Source organism: Pan troglodytes, chromosome 17 (genome assembly GCF_028858775.2).
Source record: "Pan troglodytes isolate AG18354 chromosome 17, NHGRI_mPanTro3-v2.0_pri, whole genome shotgun sequence".
NCBI classification, from domain to species: domain Eukaryota; kingdom Metazoa; phylum Chordata; class Mammalia; order Primates; family Hominidae; genus Pan; species Pan troglodytes.
The window spans coordinates 78,772,142-78,798,747 of record NC_072415.2 but is presented as its reverse complement, the minus strand read 5'-3'; the positions used below and the strand labels follow the sequence as shown (position 1 = coordinate 78,798,747).

General features: G+C 38.8%; 2 protein-coding genes across 42 annotated transcripts in view; one reads left to right on the top strand and one right to left on the bottom strand.

Annotated features, from left to right (window-relative positions):
- CCDC102B (coiled-coil domain containing 102B) overlaps nt 1–21,118 on the bottom strand; it is a 428,597-nt gene extending 407,479 nt beyond the window's left edge. For 10 of the 35 annotated variants that reach the window (XR_010151987.1, XR_010151988.1, XR_010151989.1 and 7 more), the window contains exons 1-5: nt 20,973–21,111; nt 19,739–19,805; nt 12,626–12,684; nt 1,622–1,654; nt 1,052–1,149 (exon numbers count right to left, since the gene is read on the bottom strand). Coding sequence is in view for 15 of the 35 variants with exons in the window: in XM_054671823.2 (XP_054527798.2) it covers nt 1,052–1,149; nt 1,622–1,654; nt 12,626–12,668 (174 nt within the window). In the remaining 20 variants the exon portion in view is untranslated. Of the gene's footprint in view, nt 1–1,051; nt 1,150–1,621; nt 1,655–12,625; nt 12,685–19,738; nt 19,806–20,722 lie in introns of all 35 variants that reach the window. The other 25 variants (XR_010151990.1, XM_054671829.2, XM_063795827.1 and 22 more) reach the window with 21 other exon arrangements.
- A 26-nt stretch (nt 21,119–21,144) lies between these two features.
- Nucleotides 21,145–26,606, top strand: part of TMX3 (thioredoxin related transmembrane protein 3) — a 41,100-nt gene continuing 35,638 nt past the window's right edge. For 6 of the 7 annotated variants that reach the window (XM_001150102.6, XM_016933863.4, XM_063795845.1 and 3 more), the window contains exons 1-4: nt 21,145–21,408; nt 22,413–22,467; nt 24,915–24,954; nt 26,183–26,306. In XM_001150102.6, the coding sequence (XP_001150102.1) occupies nt 21,363–21,408; nt 22,413–22,467; nt 24,915–24,954; nt 26,183–26,306 (265 nt within the window). In that variant the 5' untranslated portion in view covers nt 21,145–21,362. The remainder of the gene's footprint in view (nt 21,409–22,412; nt 22,468–24,914; nt 24,955–26,182; nt 26,307–26,606) is intronic. The other variant, XM_063795847.1, reaches the window with a different exon arrangement.

Below are 26,606 nucleotides of genomic sequence, written 5' to 3'. Positions count from 1 at the left end.
CACCATCAAGTTGGAGAAAGATGTTTGTGTTTCACAGATGCCATTCCTGGACTTTAAGATTATGACCACTGTTTTTGACAAGGAAGCAACATTCACACTTCTTTTAAAATTTGGTTAGGATTCAAATGTTAATGACTTAAAGGCATTCTGAAAAGTGACATCCACTGGGTAGTTTTATACTCTTGATTAGTGTGTATCCTAAAACAACCTTCAGAATTGTTATTCCCTATATTATTTCAAAAACTTAAAAAAAAAATCCTGAAAATTCCTCTCCACCTAAATAATTTAATCCATTATACAGTGACAAAGTATTGTTTTTGTATAAAGGATATGATATTTGGCGTATGATAATTTTTAGCAAATTGCATCCTGTGAATGAAGAGTTGATCTCTCAAGAGAAAAGCGATTCACAAAGAATGCTGCTGACAAGCCTGCCTGCATAACCTTATACTACCACATGATGTCCCTCTAATGCCAGGTTCTAAGGATGGAATTAACCCCGTTAGAAGAGAAACTGGCAAAAGACATGCTTTGTAGATAAAAACATTCAGTTAGAACAACAGAGCACACAGATCTTACAACATGAGGTGTTTTTAATTGGTTAGTTTATACTGGATCTCACATATCACTTATCAAAAAATGCACCTCTGGTTAAAGAGTCCTGGATATGGGCAAAGCAGTGTGATGAGGACGCCTGGTAAGAAGTGCAAGCAGTTCAGCAGAGTCACGGGTGTGTGAGGACTTGGGGTTTCATTGCCAGATTTGCCTTTGGGCCAAACAGGATATACAAAGAAAAACTATGCCTGGAAATGCTAGAGAGAAAATTTAGAACATGCAAGGCATCGAGAAATTTACAAAGCTTACAGTGAGTCAGAGATCACCTGCAAAGAAGCAAGGATCAGAATATCAGATGTAGCAACAAAAATGGATGCAACAAAGGAAGGAGTAGGATATTTTTAAATATTTAAGGAAAAGAATGTTGGATATAAAATTATATACCCAAGCAAATGTCCTTTTAAAATGTTGCTATAGGCCTGGCGCGCTGCCTCACCTCTGTAATTCCAGCAGTTTGGGAGGCCGAGGCAGGCAGATCGCCTGAGGTCAGGAGTTTGAGACCATCCTGGCCAACATGGTGAAACCCCGTCTCTCCTAAAAAAAAAATACAAAAATTAGCCGGGTGTGGTGGCGCACGCCTGTAGTCTCAGTTACTCAGGAGGCTGAGGCAGGAGAATCACTTGAACCCGGGAGGCAGAGGTTGCAGTGAGCCGAGATTGCACCACTGCACTACAGCCTAGGTGACAGAGCAAGACTCCATCTCTAAATAAATAAATAAATAATAAAATGTTGCTATAATAAAAAGGTATTTCAGCAATATATAGTTTCAGAAATTCTTCTCCCTAAACAAGTCCTGTATAAACTTTCATGAAGGAAATACTACTAAAATGAGTTGCTGCAAGAGATATGGTATTGTGGATCAAATGAAACCCTAAAGTATTTTGTGGTCTGAAAATTCAATTGCTAAATATTTTTTTTAAAAAAGACTATCCACAAAAACTCAGTTCTCAATTCCTAGAAAATATGTGCAGGTTGGTAAAAGAGAATTTAAAAGAACAACTCATACCTTTCACACACTTTGTCTTCATCCTGCCAAGTTCTGGAAAATAAGATTTAGAGAACAGTAACAAAAATTATCAAGTATTTCTAGCCTGAGAAAAAATAAAAATATCAACTTTTATAAAAATATGAAAAAATAAACAAGGATACTCATTTTCAGAATGCTGAATTAGCAGGCATTGCTTCAAATCTGAAACGGACTTAAAATTGTGACATTTGAGTCACTGCACATAAAATCTTTGGTATTTGTGGTTTAAATACACACGACGCATAAAATTTCTCCGTAAGCCAGATGATGACTATAATCCCTTGTTGTTGTCATACTGTGTCATTCAAAACATTCTGCAATGCTGATGACAAAATACAGTCTGGATTTTACAATAATTTATATGTTTGTACCCTGCTTTTCTGGCTAATCTCTACACCCCTAACGCTGCAGCCTCTGGTAATAAAAAAAACTTACAGACAGGCACTTCTTAACTATTTGTCTTTTCAGAGCTAGGTATCTGCTGTCACCTGTGCCTCTTAATGAGCCCTAGAACCTGCTTCCCTGAGGGAAGCTAACTATTCTCTTCTGTTCCTCCCAGAGGACAGGTTTACAGTTGCTTCTATAGCAACCATTACTAACTGCTTTCTGACTTTTTAAGCTTCTTAGTAGTGTGGGTTTCTTTGCAAAGATATTATTCTAGAAGCTTTCAGCTCTTGAAATCTTGTCTTAAAGAGCTTGGCTTTGTCCATGATAAATCTTCATTCTAAATAACGAGTAGACTGTTGTTTCCCTATTTGCAAGCGTATCCGTGACCTCTCCTAGAAACGCAAAATGCAGCCAACATGTGAGTCGAGGCAGTTGTTCGGACCTTACTCTTTGATGCTGAACTACATAGTTCCAGCAGATGTCACCATTTTTATCAGTAAAGGAACCTAAAGGTCTTTACAGGTTGATAAAAATAATCTTAGCTTTTATGAGGCATCACAAAGTGGAAAGAGCAAGCATGCAATAACGTGTAAAAAATTTTTAATCGTTGAAGTTATAAAGGAATTTGGAAGTCCTCTTAGGTAAATTCTCCATTTAAGTAAGCTACTGTGAGTTTATTTCCTAAATCTAAAGTTAATTATCTATAGCGATTAGCAAATCATAACACGTGAGGTTGATTGATATGAGGGTTTATTGCAATAAAACACTATGAAATGTATATTTTCAGTGTTCTTTTCAAAGAAATCTCTAAAGTTGTCTAACTTCTTAAAGCATGCTTAAGTTAAAATATATATATATATAAAGTTGTCTAACTTGTGACTCTAAGGTTACCTTTCCTCTCCGTTGTTGAGTATTAAAATATCTTCTCATCCCTGTTTGCTCCTTCCTCAACCACAAGGTAATTTGCAAAGAGACTTAAGCAAGAGTATTTGTAATTTTGACAGATTAAGGAACCAAGATGCGATGACATTTCTCCCCTGTTCTTTAATGTTTTAATTGGCTGTTAGTAAACAACAGTAGTTTTTAATTCTGAATCAGCAGTCTTATTCTCCACGACAAAGAGAGCGTGTGTGAAAGGCATGAGTCCTTGGTGCTATTCTTTCAGACCCACCTCATTAAATCCCCTTCACTGCTTGGGGCTGATGTGGTTGGCTTTGGCTCCATTTCTGAGCTGTTTTAGTTCAGAAAGACTTGCGAATTTACATAAAGATCATTAACTGAGTCTACTTTTTCTCTGAGTCGCTCTAGCCTTAGCATAACCTTTCCCACCAACTTTTCTATCTTTCTTTTTCATATAGTTCTCCTTATACATTGGATGTCTTTATTTTGTCCCTAGGCTAAATCAGTCTATGGAAGTCCGCAGCCCAGGAATCTGGAAGGGAGCTCCACACTTGTCCGATGGATGTTTAGCCATGATGGTCCTTGGTCTGTAAAACTTGTAACTGGCATAGCAAGGATGACTCAAAATCATAGTTTTTTAATACATAGATCTGGGAACTATGGTATCCTAAAAATTTTAAGAGAAAACTGGAAAACCTTAACTCTAAATAGATGAATTCATGTTGTCTGCAGGCAGGTGAGGGTTACAAAAGAAAGATCACTATGAGACATTCCTGTAGAAAGCCTTCAAGTAGGCCAGGCGCGGTGGGTCATGCCTGTAATCCCAGCACTTTGGGAGGCTGAGGCGGGCAGATCGCCTGAGGTCAGGAGTTCAAGACCAGCCTGGCCAACATGGTGAAACCCCGTCTCTACTAAAAATAAAAAAAAATTAGCTGAGCATGATGGTGGGTGCCTGTAATCCCAGCTACTCGGGAGGCTGAGGCAGAGAATTGCTTGAACTTGGGAGGCGGAGGTTGCAATGAGCTGAGATCACGCCACTGCACTCCAGCCTGGGTGACAGAGCAACATTCCATCTCAAAAAAGAAAAAAGAAAAAAAAAAAAGAAGGCCTTCAAGAAATGCCAGACACACATTTCAAGGAATAAGACTTCAAGCTATGGTTATTATTAACCAAACAGTTTATGGTATCCACCATAGAAATACCACAAATAATTTAAAATACACAGGGCGATCGAAGAAAAGCCCTGTGCTTCCATAAAAACTGGCCCACAGGAAAGAGATTGAAGTTTCCCCCCTGAAGCAGTGTATTTTATTGAAATTAACTTCTCCACTTTCTGAACTTTAATGTTTGAGTCACTCAAAATATATCAACATGAATAAAGTTCCTCAGAGTGCTCTTAGAGTACTAAAGCCAAAGGACTGAGAAAGGACTTTTATGTGAGAAAAATAGTAAGTATTTAGCAGATACTATAACTTAAATCTCAATAACTGTAAGCCATTCTCCTTTGGTATGTGTTCAGTTTTATAAAAATAAATAAAAAGATTTATTTCCTCCAAAAAGAGCTTTGCTTGCACTAATTCATACAATTTTCTGTACTTTTACTGAAGTAGAAATGGTGTTCAGAGATTTCAAAATCTCAAGACTATTGTCTGTCTGAAGAGTTTTGCTCCAAATGAATTTGACAACTGATATATAACTGAATTAGCATTATTGTATAGGAGATCATATAACAGATATTATATTATATATACACACATATACAAAATTGTTTATATTATATATGTATACATACATATACAAAATTGTTTATATTATATTATATATGTATACATACATATACAAAATTGTTTATCCCTCTGGCCACTAAAATGACCTTGAGGCAATGGAACCTCAGATGGGACCAACCTAATATGCAAATGTAGAGTCCAGATTATAGTTCCTCAAAAATCAATTTTCCATGAAAAGAAGCCAGGGTATTTTGGAAGGATCACGGATTCCAAGTCTGGGGAAGGAAAGGATAAGAGTGTGCAAGTTTTCATATAAGCCAAAGTTTCATTCAAGGGTTAATGGAATCAGATCAAAAGGACACAGGAACTAGATTATAGGGGTTTGTGATCATCTCAGCATCGAAAATAGAAAAATACTTATGGTTAACTCAAATACATTAAATCTATGCGGTGGCTCACCTCTGTAATCCCAGCACTTTGGGAGGCCGAGGCAGGCAGATCATGAGGTCAGGAGTTCAAGACCAGCCTGGCCAATATGGTGAAACCCTGTCTTTACTAAAAATACAAAAATTAGCCGGGGTGGTGGCGCATGTCTGTAGCCCTAGCTACTTGGGAAGCTGAGACAGAAGAATCGCTTGATCCCGGGAGGCAGAAGTTGCAGCGAGCCAAGATCGCGCCATTGCACTCCAGCCTGGCAACAGAGTGAAACTCCGTCTCAAGAAAAATAAATAAATAAAACTTAAAAAATAAAAATCTTAAATCCATAATGACCAGCCCAAATAAATATTAATTTAAATGTGCCAAAGAAGATCAAGATATCAGAATATTTCTGCTGAAATCTTATTACTCAGTCCTTTTGATACTGTTGATACCTTTCTTATATTGATACAGGATGCAGAATACAGTTCAGTATTAAATACATCATGTAGAAGACATTTTCTGACTCAAGGGATTGACTTCTTAAGTGTGACATTCAGTCAGATGAAGATATATGAGACATCCATAACCAATCTACTATTACTTTTTAAATCAGTAGGATTTGCCTACTTTAAGAATATGAACGAGTGTGAGATTACATTAATGTTTAACATTTTTAAAATTCAGGGAAAAGATGATAACAGATCATAAGTGTTCTAGTCAATTGCTTATCTTGAGTAAGCTGCATCTATCTATCAGCAGACAGAAGTATTACATGAGTGGGTCACGCTGTTGAAATTATGAAAAAATGGCATAAAACTACAAATAAGGTCCAAAATATTTCTTCGGAGTCCTGGAAAAGTAGCTAAGTCTATAAAAATGAGTAACCTAATTAAATGTAACATTAATTGACTTTCATAATTGGGTTAGTACCTTTGAACCCTAGGGATACTTAGAAGTAAATATAGAATTTTTTAAGAGAAAGAAAACACGGCACTAAATTTTTTCTATTTTTATATTTTTAATGGATAAGAGAATCTGACCTATTGTAATGATGATCTGAAATCTAATCTGAAGTATGTAATAATGGAATTAATTTATATAAAATATCACATTTTATATTTAGTATTAAAACAACTAAGATAAACTTAAGTTTACTGTATTTAGAAATATAAATTCTACTCACATGAACAGTGCATTAAGGATTCCCATTGTTCTACAACCACACACAAAATGAAAGTCAATGGTACGTCAATGAGGTCTTATTTTGAATTTATTACATTTTAATGAAGTAGAGCATCTTTGAATATTATTTGATGCTTACATTTCCTCTTCTATAAAATGTCTGTCCATATGTTTTGCCCACTGTTAGGTGCTTTGTATTTTTCTTATGTTTTATTAACTTTTTATAGTAGTTACTTAGTTGCACATAACAATTCCAATTCTGTTGCTTGTCTTTTCACTTCACTTTCTTCATGGCGTCTTTCAATTAATAAACCAATCTTTTCCCTTTGACTTGCAACATTTGTATTCAGGAAATCCTCTTCTACCACTAAGTGTCAAAGATGTTCTAAATATTCTTATCAAGACTTTCATGTTTTGCTTGCTCATTTGTCTTTTTTCTTGCTGGAACTGCTTTTTGTCAATTGTGTAGGGTTTGGACCCAAATTAATTGTTTTGTCTTTATGGGGATTAAAATTGTCTGAGTACACTATAAGCTTTTCTCCAGTTTTCTCCAACGTGATATATCAAGTCATGTGTCAAGTTTGAATTCGTTTCCGAGCTATTGTATTCCACTGGTCAGTTGGTCTATCCCTGTGTCAACACTACATCGTCCTCAGTAAAATCTTGATATCTAGCAGAATAAGCTCTTCCATCTTAGTTTCTTGGATATACTTGGACTTTTGCTCTTCTCTATAAATTTTTATCAACATATCAAGGTCCCTGAAAAAGACTTCTTAAAATTGTCATTGAAATTTCATTGAATCGATAGATAATCTTGGGGATAACAGGTATCTTGTGATGTTATCTATCCACTGCAGCGCTTTATCTCTCCATTTATTGGCATCTTGTTTAATTTCTTTAAATAGTGTCATAATTTTCTTCATATAGCTGCCACATCTTTAGATTAATTATAATGTAGCATTTTACTACTAACATTAATGATTTTTTTAAATGCATGTTTTCTCTTGATTGCTATTTTAAAGTAATACAATGTATTACTGCATAATGACCATAAACCTAGCTACTTTGGTAAACCTTTACTAATGCTTATAATTTGCATGAACTTTTTTTTTTTAATTTACTCCCGCAGAATACATGGACTTTTAAAAAAAAATCAATATATGGTGCCTTATCCATGATTAACAACAATTTTGCTTTCCTTTCCCATCCTTACACTACCCCTTTCTCTTTTTTCTTTTACTACACAAGCTAGGATTTTCAGTACAATATTTAATAGATGTGGTAATATTGAACTTCTCATCCAATTCCAGATACTAAAGGAAATTCTTCTCTTTTTTTTGTCTTACTCTTAACAATGTTTGATGAATATTATTGATCCTTATTGTGTATCCTGGTGTTTCTCAACATTTCAAGCAGGATAACACCCAGAAAAAGTTATAATTTTTTAGGGCACATTGATGTAAACCATGAGGCTGCTTAAGGCAAGCAGCAATAGACTACAGCATTCTGCCTGCTTCAGGTCACAGCCAGCTGTGCCTAAAGCTGAGGAGATAATGCAAGAGCACAGTTGCAACATAATCTTGGTGCACAGTCTGAAAGCTTCACCTTGACATGAGGAATTTAACTAGGAGGACAAAACTCATGCCATAATTTTGTTTCTGTTGTTCAATCTTTGGGTAGTATTAGCAGCCATGGATTCAGATACCGAAATGCAAAGCCAAATCAAGAATATCTATTATGCTTGTATATTCTATTCAAATACCCTTGAATGAACAGGAAATGAGGCAATATAATCTACTTCCCTGTTATATGTTAGACTTTCTTCCCTGGGGTTACTTCTCAGAAATGACTTCAAATGTTGCCTCTTCTGCTGGCAAGCAGAATAATCTATTTTTATAAGAAATTTGAGCTTCAGCAGAGTCCAGTAGTATACATTGCCAGTCAGCCCATCACTGCATGGCTTGACCTCCAGAATGTCCACTCATTTCATAGACCCATATTGCCACTTCAAGAGATTGAACTAAAGCATCAACTTGTTGATTCCAATCACCTTGAGAAACTAGAAGTTCTTTGATGAACAACAGTATGATTTACTTTGATTTGCACTCAGAATTATAGAAAGAGCAGTATCTGAGACAGGGGTCTCTTTATTGTCCAATTATCTACAGTCCACTTGTCAGACCAAATTGAAAGTCCATTAAAAACAGTCCAAGAGTCAATATGCACCCAAATCATTGGGATTTTATTTGTGTCAATTCTATTACGGCCAGGAACAGAGCCTGTAATTCTGCCCAGTAGGCTGCCAATCTGGTCTATTCTCCCATGAAGAATTTACTAACTGCTGGACACAAGACAGCTGCTTTCCATACTGACCCATGGCACTCCATTCTGGAATCGTCACCTGTAAACCGGGCCAATTGCCATGTATCCTTGAGGCAACTGGTAGAAAGGTTAGGCCTGCCAGTAGCAGTAGCAGCCAAGTCTTCAGATGGCTTTTCAGAAAGTCCTAATGGAAAAAGGCCACTTGCTCATGAATACATTGAGTCCCACTGCATATCATAGCAGACTGCTTCTGTGAAGTTACTTCCACGTTATGGTGGAATTTCTATGAACATTTCCCTGCATGTTGGGATGCTTTATTGACATTACTCATGACATAAGAGGTAGTTCAGGAGTTCATAGAATTTTATGTCCTCCAATTATTGGGGCTGTATTAATAAATGCCCAGTGACTATCTAGTAACTGTCTTTAAAAGAAATATACCAGAGAATGGTACTAGGTAATTTTCTATTCCAAAAACACAGAAGTCACTATTGACCATGGTTATGGGCTTTAGCCAGAGACTGGAGTCAGTATGAATGCAGGTGACTGACATCCTGAATATTATCTCAACATTAGCACAATATGGTCCAAACAGGACAGCTTCAACTACAGGCTCTGCAGTTCCAAGGCTTGTTGTTTCGTTCAAGCTTCCCTTCAAATGGACTTTTTCCAGGTGATTTAATGGGATGGAGCCAATTATATCCCAAAGTAGATGATACGATTTTTCCAAAACCCAAACAGGTCTATTTGGCATTAGTTCTCTCATTTAGTCTGAGGGGAGAGGAGCAAGAACCTTTTCTTCCTTGTAGTCTTTTGTGTGTCATTTGGTACTCCAATCCATGGACTCTTCCCAAATTTTACAGTCTTTACAGGGTCCTAGATTTGTTTAGGGTTCATGAACCATCTGCAATCAGATCCCCAATCAGATTCATGATCATGGTAAAGCTGCTTTTAGCTTGACTCTCAGTTTCAGAGATAATCATAGAATCATCAGGATAGAGCATTAGGACACTGTATTGCATCTAGATCTGCCTCACCAGATTGTGACAATATGCAGGGAGGAATTCAAGAATCCTTGAGGCAAATGTATGTTGAAAACCATTCTACATGAATGCACATTGTTGTTGACTCTTCCTGACATCTAATATTGCAAAAAAATTAGCCAGGTCAATTACAGAAAACCAGTCACCTTTAGCTTGTTTAATAGTCTATTTAGCAGTTGAATAGTGCGGATTATATCAGGGACTTCTGAAGCTATTAAAGTTATTGTTTAATGGAGTTTCCAGTAACTACTGATAGTCTCCATCGTCCATCAGCCTCTCTCACTGGCAACATCAGGGCACTATACAGAGTGTATAGACACAAACACGCCTGCAGGTAACATTTCCTTAATTAAGGCGGTAATTTTTTGTTGCTGTAGGCATATGTTAGCATTTCAAATTTATTATTTGAATAGGCTTAGGTAACTCTAACAGTTCCCATTTTTCATATCCAATTAGTACTGAATGAAGAGCAGACCTACAAGTTATTTCATATGTAAAAAATTTCACTCAGTCGGAGGAAGAATTTGCAGCTAATTATTCTATCCATACCAATTATACATTCAGGTAAGGGAGATATCCCCATGGTATACTTTTGAAAATCATGTATTTCAACTTTTAATGAGATTTTAATGTTTATCCTTCTTCCAGAAGCATCTCTCCATTCCCCTAAATTAATTCTATCACCCTGAATGGACTCATTAGCAGACCGAGGCAATGTTCCTGTACCTAACTGACATAAAAGGGCTGCTTCTCCACCTCTAAGCCATTTCACCCACACATCTGTACAAGGCCTTGGTTCCCCCACAGGAATTTGGTCAAGAGGCCCAGTCCTTCACATCACCCTTCTTCATCCATTATTGCCTGTGGTAGACAGAATTCTAAAGGTGTCCACTCCAAGTTCCCATACTCTGCTCAGTCAATCAAAAACTAATCCAGTTACTGCTCTGAAGGGATTTTGCGGATAAAATTAACCAGGTGACTTTAAGATATGGAAAGAATCTTGGATTATTCAGGGAGACCCAAAATAACCACACAAGCCCTCAAAAGCAGAAGAGGGAGAGGTGCAGCAGAAAGGAAAGTTGAAGAGATTTGAAGCAGGAGAAAGACTTGCCCCACTGTCACTGGCTTTGAAGTGGGCCATGAGTCAGGAAATGTAGGTGGAGAATAATTCCCAGACAGAAGTTGTCAAGGAAACAGAGCCCTCAGTCCTACCACCACATACAAGTAAATTCCAACAGCAACGTTAGAAGCCTGGAAGTGGGTCCTTTCCTAGAGACTCCAAAAAGGAGCAGAGCCTTCTGACGCCTTGATTGTAGATTTTTGTGACCTGAAGTAGAAAGACTAGCTGAATGTACTGGATTTCTAATCTGCTGAACTGCGACATAATAAATTCGTGTTGCTTTAAACTGCAGCAATAGAAAATTAATATAGTGCCTTACTATTAAAAGCAGGTATTTTGCAGTGACACAGAATCTACCTGATATGGTTATCTGTGTCCTCATCCAAATTTCACACTGAATTATAATCCCCATATGTCAAGGGCAGGACCAGATGGAGATAACTGAATCATGAAAGCAATTTCTCTGATGCTGTTCTCATGATAGTGAGTTCTCATGAGATCTGATGGTTGTATAAAGGGCTTCCCTCTTCACTCGGCACCGCTTCTCTCTCCTGCTGCCCTGTGAAGAGGTGCCTTCCGCCATGATTGTAAGTTTCCTGCGGTCTTCCCAGCTATGCAGAATTGTGAGTGGTTTAAACCTCTTTTCTTTATAAATTACCCAGTCTCAGGTATTTCCTCATCACAGCAAGAGAACAGTCTAATACAGTAAACTGGTACCAATAGAGTGGAGTGCTGCTATAAGGATACCTGAAAATGTGGAAGCGACATTGGAACTGGGTAACAGGCAGAGGTTGGAACAATTTGGAGGACACAAAAGAAGACAGGAAAATGTGGGAAAGTTTGGAACTTCCTAGAGACTTGAAGGGTTTAGAAGACAGGAAGATGTGGGAAAGTTTGGAACTTTCTAGAAATTTGTTGAATGGCTTTGACCAAAATGCTGATAGTGATACGGAAAATGAAATCCAGGCTGAAGTGGTCTCAGATGGAGAAGAGGAACTTGTTGGGAACTGGAATAAAGGTAATTCTTGCTATGTTTTAGCAAAGAGACTGGCAGCATTTTGCCCCTGCGCTAGAGATCTGTGGAACTTTGAACTTGAAAGAGACAATTTAGGGTATCTGGTGGAAGAAATTTCTAAGGAGCAAAGCAATCAAGAGGAAGCAGAGCATAAAATTTTGGAAAATGTGCAGCCTGACGATAGGATAGAAAAGAAAACCCCATTTTCTGGGGAGAAGTACAAGCTGCAGAAATTTGCATAAGTAGTGAGAAGCCAAATGTTAATCACCAAAACAAAGGGGAAAATGTCTTCGGGGCATGTCAGAAACCTTCACACAGCCCCTTCTATCAGAGGCCCAGAGCCCTAGGAGGAAAAACTGGTTTCATGGGCCAAGCTTAGGGCCCCCCAGCTCTATGTAGCCTCAGGACCTGGTGCCTGTTTCAGCTGCTTCAACTCCAGCCATGGCTAAAAGGGGCCAAGGCATAGCTTGGGAAATTGCTTCTGACAATGCAAGCCCCAAGCCTTGACAGCTTCCACATGGTGTTAAGCCTGTGGGTGCACAGAAGTCAATAACTGAGGTTTGGGAACCTGCATCTAGATTTCAGAGAATATATGGAAATGCCTGGATGTTCAGGCAGAAGTTTGTTGCAGGGGCATAGTCCTCATGGAAAACCTCTACTAGGGGAGTGCAGAAGGGAAATGTTTCATCACAGCCCCCACCACAGCATCCCCACTGGGGCACTGACTAGAGGAGCTGTGAGAAGAGGGCCTCCATCCTCCACACCCCAGAATGGTAGAACCACTGACAGCATGTACCACGCAGCTGGAAAAGCCACAGACTTTCAACGCCAGCCTGCGAAAGCAGCCAGGAGTGGGGCTGTACGTACCCTGCAAAGCCACAGGAGTGGAGCTGTCCAAGCTGCTCCACATCTTGCATCAGTGTGCCCTGGAAGTAAGACATGGAGTCAAAGGAGATCATTTTGGAACTTTAAGGTTTAATGACTGCCCTGTTGGATTTCGGACTTGCATGGGGCCTGTATCCCCTTTGGGCCAATTTCTCCCATTTGGAATGGTTGTATTTATCCAATCCTTGCGCCCTCATTGTATGTAGGAAGTAACTGCCTTGCTTTTGATTTTGCAGGCTGATAGGTGGAAGGGACTTACCTTGTCTCAGATGAGACTTTGGACTTGGACTTTGGGTTAATGCTGGAATGAGCTGACGTAGGGGGCTGTGGGAAAGGCATGATTGTGTTTTGAAAGGTGAGAACATGAGATTTGGGAGGGGCAAGGGGCAGAATGATATGGTTTGGTCCTGTGTCCCCACCCAAATCTCATCTTGAATTGTAATAATCCCCATGTATCAAGGGTGGGACCAGGTAAAGATAGTTTAATCATGGGGGCAGTTTTCTCCATGTTCTTCTCATGATACTGAGTTCCCACAAGATCTGATATTTTTAAAAGGGGCTTTCCACCTTGCTGGGCACCCATTCTCTGTCCTGCCACCCTGTGAAGAGGTGCCTTCCACCATGATTGTAAGTTTCCTGAGGCCTCCCCAGCCATGAGGAACTGTGATTCAAACTTCCTTTTTTTATAAATTACCCAGTGTCTCATATTTCTTCACAGCTGTGTGAGAAAGGACTGATACACAACCCACATAACAAACCTGCACTTGTACTCCCTGAATCTAAAAAAAAAAAAAAAAGTTGCAAAAAGAAAAAAAAAATAAAAGCAGATATTTTGGAATTCAGTGCTGGTGCTGGAGGCTCATGAGAACCTTTCTCTATCTGAAATTCCCCTAATCTTAGACAAGCCAAGTATATTTGCTTTGGTATTTTCATATCTTAGGAAGTTTGAGAAGAAGCAGTTTGTATTTCTCTCGCTTCCTGAAAAATTTCATCAAAGATCTGGCGGGTACTCTGCCCATTTGTTCCTTTTTCATGTCATTTTAGATTAAACATCTAAAGGCTTCTAATTCTTAAACATCTAAAGAATTCTTCACCTTTTCTTTTTTTAAATTTACTTTCTTGTACAAAACCCTACACTTTGTATAATATTATCTTGAAGTCTGATAGGAGGAAGTTGGGAATAAAAATCCAAAGCTGTCTCTTTCACATCCTTTTTAGGTCCCCAAAGCAAAATCACATATTGTGTTCATGGTGGTGGGGTGTCTTTTATAACAGCAGCACTCATAAGCTGGATGAGGAGCATCCCAGATGGAGGTCATTTCATTGTCATATAGTCAGGCCAGTAATGTCTGTATCATCAGCATTTCTGCAGCTTCAGTCGACCATTTAACGACAAGGGAAGAGTGGGGAAATTGCCCTTCTCTGGAAATGACTGTCCTTTCTTTACTACATTCCAGTCAGGATGGATTTCTCCTTGAACAATCCCCGCAAAGATAGCAGCCAAAAAAGGATGCGGGATGAGTGCAAACATTCCCCTCTCTCAACAGCATTCAAAGCCAGAGACAATGCTACGGATCTAAAATTCTCAGAAGCCATTTGAATAAAGCTTCATCAGGGCAAGGCTTGTAACCCTGTACAAAATACTCTCTTACTTCACAGAACAATCCCTTACTTCGGTTGTTTCCTCCCTTGTATCATGTACTTGCCCCACTTGAATTATCTTCTTAGTTGTGGCAGGTTATAACCTCAGGCTTAGCTGGCTCACCAAAAGTTATAGTGTCCAAGTTCCTATGGTTGAGGTTTCTTTTGACAGCCAGAGAGGATGAAACGCAACTTCAGAACTTACTTTCGCTTTTGCTAAGGCTAAAAGCAACAACAAGGAACTGGAATTTTAGTCAGCTTGCCTTCAGTTTGCATTTCTCTTCTAATTTTGCTAGCTTCTGGAATTCAGTTGCTATCATTTCCAGATTGCAACAGAAAGTCTTATTATCAGTAACTAATATCAAACACTATGCTACTTCCAACCAAGCATAGTTTGGCAACCACCTCTGTATCAATAGCATATTTTCATCCTCTTTTATCAGATTCTTCCCTTTCTATTTCTAAATAATGCTTAAGTCATATTTTTAGCAAAAAATGAGTCAGGAATCTTATTTTTTTATTTTTTCTGGATGAAGCTCACAAGCTTCATGTTGAGTGAAAGAAGCCAGATTCAGAAGAGTGCATCCTGTATTATTCCATTGATATCAAGTTCAAAACTAATCTGACCTGTCAGAAGTCAGGAGAGTGGTTCCCCTGGTAGAGGCAGTAAAGGGGAAGGGTGGAAAGGAGCACTGGAAAGGGACAAGGGTTGTAGGGACAAGGGTGGTTTTGTGGGTGCCTCAATATTCTTTTTCTAGATCATCACAAGAAACAGTTACATGGGCATGCTCATTTTGTAAAAATTCATTAACCTGCACCCTAATGATATGTGTTCTTGTTTGCACATGTATTATACTCCAATAAATGCTGTTTAAGTAGATGCCTAGTAATTATTGTTGCTATTAACAAATGACTGATCAGGAGTTCTGAGAGAGTAGGAACTTGGGCTGAAAGAGCAATCTCACAGTCTCTGGGTGTCTTTTATTTAAAGGTGTCTGTCTGTCCCACAGGCTGGAGGGCAGGGGTGTGACCATAGTTCACTGTAGCCTCAAATTCTTGACCTCCAGCAATCCTCCCCCCTCAGCCTCCAAAGCAACTGGGATTACTAGTAGACAGACCAACATGACTGGTTACTTTTTAAATTATTGTGGAGACAGGGGGCTCGCTAGTTTGCCCAGGCTGATCTTGAACTCCTGACCTCAAGCCACCCTCCTGCCTAGCCTTTCCAATGTGCTGAGACTAAGATGTGAGCCACTATGCCCATATGAGTCAGGAGTCTTCTAAGCAATCCCATTTCCAACGTCAACTGTACAAAAACAGAGTTCACTTGCTAAAAAAGACTCACCGGGCTTCATGTAACAATGCTTACAAATCTATGCAGGAAAGGAATACAATGTAATAACAGTGTTGAAATAAGGATATGGATCAAAGTCACTCTCCCAGCAAGGAGTCTGGTAAAAGATTCCATGTGAAAGCGTCTAGCTTCTTCTTTCTATAAGGGTCATGAGTGAACGTTCTCTCTTGGATCAGGAACCACGTTCATGTGCATAGAACGCTTTAAAATGAAAGAACACAAGGTGGAGTCTCACCTGAGTTTTTAAATATTTTCCTAGTCATATATGTATATTACTGCTGCAAAATCAGCCTCAATCCTAGAACCCAATGGAGATTTCACTAAGACCAAATGCAAATCAATCTCACATTAATAAATAAACAATGTAACAAATAAGTAAAAACCACCTGAAAATTCCTTGATCCATGGATACAAAAGCATCATTATTAGCACGTTTTGGTGATTGATCAGTGTTAGTGTTATGCAAGAAATTTAGTAAAACATCTCAGGATAATTCTAGAATTGGTGGATATTAACCTTTACAGCACAACATGTCATAGAATTGTCTTCCTATTCCTAATTTACTATTGATGACAGGTTGAAGTATATAAATTCCTTTTATTCCATTTATTTAAATAATTATATGCTCTTTATCTCTTATGTGTTACTACAGAAAATTTCATTAAAACTTTTTTCCCAAGTTAAACCAAGGCTTGCATTTCTGGACCAAAAAAATAATAATAATTTGGTCATGATTATTATCTTTTTCAGTGAACTGCTAGATTTGGTTTGATATTTTATTGGGAACTTTTCCATTTTTGTTCACAAGTGAAATGGGCCTGTTTGTTTTCCATTCTCACATGACTCCTCTGGTTTGGGTACCAAGTTTATACTAGCCTCTGAACAAATTGGTGAGTGTTCCCTATTTTTTGATTGTCTGGACGTGTTTGTAACAACAGTGTGGTTAATGTTATGTTTCAACTTGACTGGGCTAAGAGATGCCCACATAGCTAGTAAAACATTATTTCTAGGCACGTCTATGAGGATGTTTTTGGGAAAAGTTAGCATTTGAATGAGTATCTGAGTAATGTAGATGGCCTCCCCAATTTGTGGGGGGGAGGTGGGGGCATCATCCAATTCACTGAAAGCCTGAAGAGAACAAAAAGATGGAGGGCAGGTGAATTCACTGTCTGTGTTTGAGCTGAGACATCCATCTTTTCCTTGCCCTTGGATATCACTACTCCTGGTTCTTGGGCTTTGGGACTCACACGACGACTTACATCACTAACTTGTGGTTCTCAGGCCTTTGGACCCCTCATTATCAGGTTTTCAGACGGACTGAATTAAACACTTGGAGTGGCTTTCTGGTTCTCCAGCTTGCAGATGGAAGATTATGACTTCTTGGTCTTCATAGCTGCATAAGCCAATGCACATAATAAAGCTTCCTTTGGTTTTCTTTCTCTGGAGAATCCTGATACAGATTAATTTTTGTTTTCATAAAGATTGGTAGCACATATTTTAAAATCAATAGGGTCTCATTTTTAATGGTATAATTTTAAGCTTCTGATTCAATTCCTTTAATTGCTAATTATTAAGTCGTTTCAGTTTTTGAACAAGTTTTGTTTTGTTTTTCAAATAACAATGACTTTAAGTTTTCATATATATTTTCATAAAGTTGTTCTGTATCTCTTTAAGTTTTGCTGCCTATATTTATGCTCTTCTTCTGCTTCCAGTATTTTTAATGTAATTAGTATACTGAATAAATAAAGATTATAATCAATATACAACAGATTTTTCTTCCATCATTCTTTAAAGCATATTTTACACAAAGTGATTTAAAAAGAAATGGTATTTTCTGAAATTATTTTCCCTCAACACCACTAAATGAGACATGCAGGACAGAAACAAGAGCATCACCTGGGAACTCTTGAGTAATGTAAATTGATGGGCCCCACTGGGTCAGATTCTCTAGGGACTGATGAGAATCTGCGTTAAACCAAGCTCTCCAGGCAACTGATGCTTAAAATTTGAGAAGCACTGTTAAAACTATAATATCTATCCATTAAAAAACATAAATGTATGTAGCTTTATTCTTATTTTTAAGCTTTTATTAGGGCCCAAACACAGAAAAGTACAGAAACCCGAAAGGTACAGCTCAACACATTTTCGCAATGTGAATGTATCATTGTAAGCAGCACCCAGATCAAGAAACATGATGTTTACCTGTATCTCAACTTTTAACACGATTAATTTGCCTGCTTTTGAGCTTACATAAATAAAATCATGTAGTACCTTTCTTTAGTTTCTGGCTTCTTCTGTTCAACATTTAGTTTATGATTTGCAACCACGTAGTTCTCCATACAAAAGTTCATTCATTCTCATTGCTATATAGTACTTTACTATAGGATTACAGCACAATTTATCGTCTATTCTACTCTATTATACTATTAGACATTCGAGTTGTTTAGCTTTTAACAATTACAAACTGTCCTGCTATAGACAAGACATTCTTGTATATGACTTTTGGTGAGGACATGTGTCTTAGTCTGTTGGTGCTCTATAACAAAAAAATACAGACTTGGTAATTTATAAATAACAAAAATTTATTTCTTAAAGTTCTGGAGGCTGCACATAAAGGAGTCAGCAGGTGTGGTGTCTGATAAGGGTTTGCTCTCTGCTTCCAGGACGGTACCTTCTTGTTGTGTTTTCACATGGCTTAAGGTTGAAGGAGAAAAGGGACTAAGATGATCCCTTCAATCTCTTTTATAAGGTCTCTAATCACATTTGTGAGGATTCCACCTCATGATTAAATCATGCCCAAATGGCCCCACCTCTTAATGTTATCATACTGGCAATTAAGTTTCAACATATGAAATTTGGGTTACACATTTAGACTACAGCAATATGTATGCAAAATATACAAGGTATATATATACACAAGTGTAGCTTATCTGAAAGTCTTTTAAAAAATGTTGTCAAAATAGTAGAATCTTTTACATCTCAAAAATAATTATCACCACTTGAGGTAGATAAGCAGAAAAAAACACTTAAATTTTTCACCACAGAATATGTTTCAGCATATGTAAATTTAGCATGTTCTCTGAACAAAAAAGCCTAAAAAGTTTATTGGTTTATTAAATCATTTTCAGATTAATGCATTATTTTGATCATTTTCACATTGCCTAGATCAGTGATATGCAACGGAAATGTAATGCAAACCAAGTATATAATTATAAATTTTCTAGTAGCTACACTGAAAAATAAAACCAGGTGAGATTAATTTTAATAATTTAATTAACTCAATACATCTAAGCTATAATCACCGCAACATATTATCAGTAAAAAATATTGAGACATTTTACAGTTTTATACTTTCTCCCCAATCCAGTGATCCAGTGTATATTTTACATTTATAGTACATCTTATTACAACCTCTCTAATTTCATCAGAAATACTTAATTGGTATTTATTTTATAGAGACATGGTCTTGCTCTGTTGCCAGGCTGGAATGCAGTGGCAGGATCACAGCTCGCTGCAACCTCAGCTTCCCTGGCCCAACTTATCCTCCCACCTCAGCCTCTGGAGTAGCTGGGACCACAGGTGTGTGTCACCACATCTGGCTAATTTTTTTTTTTTTTTGAAACAGAATCTCGCTCTGTCGCCCAGGCTGGAGTGCAGTGGCGCGATTTCAACTCACTGCAAGCTCGGCCTCTTGGGTTCATGCATTCTCCTGCCTCAGCCTCCCAGGTAGCTGGGACCACAGGTGTCTGCCACTATGCCCAGCTAATTCTCTGTATTCTTAGTAGAGACGGGGTTTCACTGTGTTAGCCAGGATGGTCTTGATCTCTTGACCTCGTGATCCACCTGCCTCGGCCTCCCAAAGTGCTGGGATTACAGGCATGAGCCACCGCGCCAGGCCACATCTGGCTAATTTTTTAATTTTTTGTACAGATAGGGTCTCACTGTGCTGACCAGGCTGGTCTCAGACTCCTCACCTCAAGCAATCCTCCTGCCTCAGCCTCCCAAAGTGCTGGGATAATAGGCATGAGCCACCCATGCCTGGGACTTGATCAGTATTTAGATTTCATAAAATGTACAGTTGAAAAAGTAGATTCACATACCTCAGTTGTTCCAACCACATTAAAAAAACTTTCCAATAGCTGAATCAAGTGTCAGTTTTTGAGTTTACTGAAATTAAAAAAAATAAATATTCAGTTACTTCATCACACTAGGCACATTTCAAAAGCTCAATAGCCACATGTGGTTAGTGGCTACACTACTGAAAAGCACAGATCTAGGTCAACTGGCTTTTGTTGTTGTCCACATGTGAACTTAAACTGTAACGCAAATATAAGAAGAAATTACTTCATTTTGCATGCTGTGGAAGACAGAAAACTTTGAAATACATGAGAATGAAAAAAAAAATTGAATATGGGTCATTCAGAGACCTTGCCAAGAAAGTAGAAAAGCTTCTGTATAAGAGTATCAAGGCGATGGTACTATTATGAAGCTGTTCCACCACCACCGGGAGAACATTCCCATCATTTCAACAGTCCCCTTACGTTTTAGTCTACTTTTTTCTTAAAAAAAAAAAAGAAAAAAAGGAAAAGAGAAAGAAAAAGAAAAATTGAATCTGTAGAGGGCTTGCGCTGGATACCATGCTGCATGCACAAAGGGGGTGACATTTAGGGTTTGCTCTCAATTAGAGTGTAATTTAATCTTCTAGTCACTAGGAATAACGACGTTTTATGACATTTTTGCCTGTTGGAATTTTGAACCTAAGGTGAACCGGCCGACATTATGTCCCCCTTCTGTTGTTGTCACAGGTTTTCAAAATTTGGTTTGATCTAAATTCTCTGGGACCTTATGTCCCATAAAAATGTCATCTAGTTCGTAAGTAGTGATTGCTGCAGTAACCGTCTTATAAAAGTGTATGGTTTTTACAAATCATTGTCGTATAGAAGAAAAAACAGGTAGCAATATAAATATTTCATACTACTTTATCTAGTTCCAAAATAATCAGAAAAGAGCCATCAAAAAATATCCTACGCTTAACTTCATGTTCTCAAGTTTCAAGAGAAAGTTTCTAAAGAGGCAATCCTTACTTTGGCAAAAATGCATTAAAGCTTGCTGCATTTAAGAGATGTCCCATTATGCAAGCAGGTTGAAAGAATATTACAAATACGTTTTGGAAAAATACGGAGTGTCGCGCAGCTCAGCAATCCGCAGTCTTAATGCGCGCCTCTTTCCAGGAATTTGATCCAGCATCAAAACCCACAGGTGCACTCACCACACGGGAGTAACAAGTAAATGATGTGCCAATATTCAACCTGCAAGTGCGTCGTCAGAGCCTACCTCACCCTCAGCATAACTTTCACCGGTATTCACCTTCCCGGAAACGCGCCCCAGTGAACCAGCACCGTTTTCCCTAGTAAAGCCCTTACGCAAGGTTCCCTCGCTCCTGGGCGTGGAGGGGGACGCCGAGAGCGCAAAGGATTCTTAAGACATGACTGCGCAGGCGCTGCCCTCCCCTCGCATGCGCCGCACTCCCCTCGCATGCGCCGCACTCCCGCGCATAGCCAGAGACGGAGACTGGCCGGGTAGCCCCGCCCCCGTAGTCGGCGCGGTGCTTTTCTTCCGCTCCGGGTAGGCTCCGTTTCCCTTTCCGGGCGGGCAGGCGGCGGACCCCAGTGTCTTTATCCCTCTTTTGCACAGAGTCAGCTTCTGCAGCTCTCCTGGGCTAGCATGGCAGCGTGGAAGAGTTGGACGGCCCTGCGGCTCTGCGCCACAGGTAATGGGGGCTCAGCGGTCGGGACGCTGGCGGGCGCGTGGGACCCGGGTCTGGGGCGAGGCCTGCGGGGTCCGCGGAGATGCCCACCCATTCCCGGCAGCGTCCTGCCGCCCCCGCCGCGCCGCCCTGCCTGGCCCTGACGGAGCGGACACCTTGGGGTCCTTCCGCCGCCGCTGTGCCGGACCAATGCTGGACGTGGGAAGGGCGCGCTGCCTTGTGTTTGTGTTTTTCTCATTGTGGCAGAAGTTTCAATAAAGCTTACTCCTTTGATGGGCAAGAAGGATGCCGCCGTCCCAGCTTAACGACCAAATCTTGCCTTGGCTTTAGGTTCCGAGTCTTGTCACGTTTAAGGATTTTTACCACCAGTACTCAGAGAGGGTGGTCGAGGACAGATCAGGGTCAGGCCGCCGGGATTGTGCGGTGTGAAAAGGACCTGAGTGTGTGTCAGCGGTTCTCAGCTGCCTCCCGTCAGCATGGAGTGCCCTCATTCTCACTGGGGTCCGCTCACCTAACAACCTTTTAGAGCCCACTCTGTGTCAGGCACTGCCGTGTAATAAGTATTAGAGTTGCAGCTCGACTTTCTTTCTACGTATTATTTGAGGGGAAATATTTTGAATGGCATTTGGAGTTTTTACGGAAGAGGTAATTGCTACTAAAGCAAAAGAAATAAAGAAGAATGCTGTCTGTCTGTATTCCAAAAAGATAGGATGGTTAAAAAGAGAAGTAAAATGAGAGTGAAAATATGGAGGAAAAAGGAACTGTGTGTATCAGATTTATTGGCTTACCTAGAACTTGGCCGGTCACGATATGGTTGCATAAAGACTAAATATTTATTAAATGGATGAACTACCTTTGCTTTTGCATCATTTGCACCCTGGGATGCATCAGTGATGAATTTTTTGGTAGGTTGTGAAAGGTCAAAAACACTTCAGAGATGACTAAGCTTATACGGTATGAGCCAAATAATCAGCATTTATGGTGTACATTTTGTCTTTTTTTTTCAGTTGTTGTACTTGATATGGTCGTCTGTAAAGGATTTGTAGAAGATTTAGATGAATCGTGAGTATACATATATATATTTAAAATATTATTTTAACTGTTCAACTCAGATATCTGAATATTTGCATGGGATTCTAATATTTTAGATTGGAACCAATTTTTATATATTACTCGTTTTTTTCACTTGTTGTAAGCTCTATATCGATACAAAGTGAGGGTGTGCCCAGAAGAGTTTTATTAATAGTTATGAGATCAAAAAACTGTGGCAAACTTTTACATATTCTTTTTTTCCTCATTATCTTACCTTGTATTTATGTCTTTTTGCTTTAATTGTATTGAATGGGTGTTAGAATTTGGTAACTATACTGTATTTATCTTCATAGTATGACAGCATTAATCAGCCTTGCTTATAGTAAGTGAGGAGGTTCACTTCAGACCAAAATCCCATGTGTGATCTTTCAGGCTTGACCATAGACAATTGCAAGGCTTTTTCTGGCATAGGGGAGGTTATACACCAAACTTGGTGTATAACCGGTGCATTGCAGTCCCTGGAGGGAGTGGTAGTCAAGGATTCGGCCTCCCAGGCCAGCCACGCTCATTTGCATGTCTACACTCCCAACCCAGTGGCCTCTGTTTAGCAGCCTCCTTATTGGGACCTCACCTGAGGCATTTCCTGAGCACCTCTGCTAAAACATCTTTATTGAGGGTGTCAGCGGAGGCACTTTTCTACTCTAGTCCTTTTCTCTCTCACCCCCCCATAAAGAGACAGAAGACTTTTGTTCAGTGCTATAGGAAATGAGATGAATTTTCCCATCTGTGTCTCATCCACCTGACTCACCTGGTGCTGTTTCATGGGGAGAGATGGAACACTGAGGAGCTGGTGTCTCCTTTTTTTTTTTTTTTTTTTAAACCTCTTGACTTGCACTGTCACAGTAAGTGAATAAAGCTGTGATAGTTAGTTTCAGTTTAGCTTGTTGTCCTGATTGACTACGTGGACACCTGATGGTATGACCAAATGGGTGCAGTGAGAGGGTGATCATACAGTGCTGTTCTGTAAGAGCAAAAATCCTGACAGTCCCATCGGGGCACTTCGCTGCTCATGCTGTTGGGTCATGGGGGATGCTCACTGATTGTTTACAGAAAGTTTTTGATTCTGAGAAGAACGATTGTTAACAAGGAGATAGTCTTATTAAACTTAGTGCCTTATGGGGTGTGTCACTACAGACTTCCTCCTTCAGAGTGTCCTAACAGGGGCAACTCTTCCTGAGGAGGAGGAAGTGATTCTGCTCCTAATAACCATTTTGTTACCCATGTGGATGCTCACCAGAAAGGTCCCTATGCTGAAAAAGGGGACCTTTACCAAGAGCAAACTGTTCGTCAGCTAAATGTGGAAAATGAATTGTTCCTTGCTCCAGAGCAAGCAGATGTGCAACCAGTTGCCTCCGGGATCCACAAGAGATGGCTCATGGAAATTCACACAGGATCCTAGATTGGGCAAGAATGCATGGACTGCGACAGTTGTGAGAAGACACCATAACAACGTGAAAAAGCTGCTTGCTTGTCATACCCCGCTCAAGGCTAACAATACTGTCCAGGGACAGGTTCATAAAGCCAGTGGGCCAGGATATTCTCAGCAGATAGAACATGGTGGACCTCTCATTCTGTCTGTAATGTTCCTGTGGCTACTGATTGCAGCTGACATGTCTCTGGGTTTCGCTTAGCCATTCCTATGTGTTCCAATGACTTGGGCCACACTGTCTAGGCCCTACAAGACCACCTTTGTTTCCTGTTCAGTTACCTTAAGAACACTGCATGTGATAATGACCCTGGATTTTTGGCCCAAGCTACACATCAGTGAGCCCAATTATGGGTGAAACAATGGGCTCGTCATGTGCTGTAAACTCTGATCCACAGGGGTGGTTGAACATTTTAAGGGACAGTTAAAGGTTGGGCCTAACCAGCTGATGGTAAGGTACAGTACCCCTGCTGGACTACACGTCTCAGGGGAGTGATCTGGGATCTCAGCACAGGAATTCCTCAATCCAATATTTTTCACGAGCATTTTATGAACACTGAGCCATCATTACCAGGAAATGGTGAGAACACTTCTAAAATCCAAGTTCCCAGATGCCAACCAAGGACCATTCTTACAAACCGTTATTTCTAAGCATAGCAGCCTCAGGCTTCCTTTGGTACCTTTTCTACACAGGTGTAAAATGTTCTAGAAGGGCAAGGAGCTTAGGCATCTGTTTGTGTTTCTACCAAGTCCTACTTTAATTCTTTTTCTTGGAGTCTTTCCTCCTAATTACTTTATCATTGATCAGTTATCTGCTTTTATCTTTGAGATGTTTAATGGATAGGTCACTGAGTAAAAATTTTATGTAAAGAATTATTGAAGGAATTTGGGTCTTTCCCTTATATTTATCAATGTATTATCTCTGCCTATACTATACAGTTGTAAAGTGGACACAAACATACAATCGAACATTTGTTTTCATGTTTTTTAGGTTTAAAGAAAATCGAAATGATGACATTTGGCTTGTAGATGTAAGTATGTAAATTTTATATGCTAATTACCCACCCCTACCATTTTAAGTATTATTTTCTATTCTACTCTACCCAAAAATGGCAGTAAACAGCTAGTGCTTATGTATATACTCAATTTGTTTTCTTAAGTATTACTATATTTGAGATTTTACATTAAAAAGAACCTTAGAGTTTTAAGGTTCCATGCGAGGGAACGTATTTTTGATGAAATTTTGGGGGTGAGGGTATTAAGAGGAAAAGTTGGAACCCTGTCTTACAATGAGGTCAACTTTTGGATTATATCTTAATGATATAGGGTATGATTTTATTACAGAATTCACTCTTGCTTTCTTGATAGTTTCCAAGAGATTGAGTATATTAATGTCACTTAGTCAAAGTCATATTTTCATCTTAACAGTGGACAAAATTAAATTTTCACCTTCCTTTCTTTAAAGTTTGGAATATATTTAAACCTTATGATAGTTGAGATTCAACATGCCTCAGCAAAAAGTAGAATAGCAGCAAAAGAGATGGAAAAAGAATGGCAGAGTTGACAGAGGGTCCACTGTTTAATTATTTCTCCTTTTCTGTATGTTTGAACATTTTCATAGTATAAAGTTAAAAAATCTTGTTTCATGAAAATATAACAAGTAGTTTGTAACACCGCTTAACTAGGGGAACCTGAGTATCACCTCCACCATCTGGTAATTCTAAAAAAGAGTAAAAGACTGACTTTAGTTTAATCAACCTGGCTTGTCCCTATGCCAAACCAGTCATCTTAATGACCTCCCCTTCTTGCCAGTGGTTACAATAGAACTCAGCAAAGTCACCTACTATGTTGACATTTTTGTAATAGAAATAGATTGATATTATCATTAACAATTAGGTGTGTATGTTGTATGGTATATATATGTTTATTTTGTGGATTCATTTTATATAAAATGTTTCATATAGAACATTTCCTTGGAAGTAAAGACAGTTTTATTGTAAATTGTATATCTGTTTTAAATCAGTAGTCAATTAAAATGAGCTTAAGATAGTACCAGTTTTGAGGTATCTAGGTTTATGTTTGTATGTTGTGATCTTTCATTATGTATCTACTTTAAAAATTATATTTAAACTTCTTGTCTAAAACATTATTAGATCATTTAGTCAAAGGGATTCTTTAAATATTAAGATTCATATTTACTGTAGCACAACATTTTAATCGTTATCTTTTTTTGTTTGTTGTTTGTTTTTTTAAAACAAGTTTTATGCACCATGGTGTGGCCATTGTAAAAAGCTGGAACCGATTTGGAATGAAGTTGGTCTTGAGATGAAAAGCATTGGTTCTCCAGTTAAGGTTGGAAAGATGGATGCTACTTCCTATTCTAGTAAGCCTTCACTTAGTTTATTATTTTACTGTTCTCACAGCAAAAACAATTATATGCAGCAGTATTCAGGGTGGGAGGAAGACTTTTTTTGCTCATGTAAAATTCAATTATCTTAATAATTTAAGACTGTATACTTTATGAGTTAAATGAATTAGCCATTGAACATGTAGTATGTAGTATGTGTTAATCTTATGCTTAACAGGTGTTTAAACCATCTTTTCTCCTTTGAGCCCACTTTAGATGGTTTATATGAGGCAGCTGTAAAAGGATGAGTGTTAAACTATTGCTATTGCTACTTGA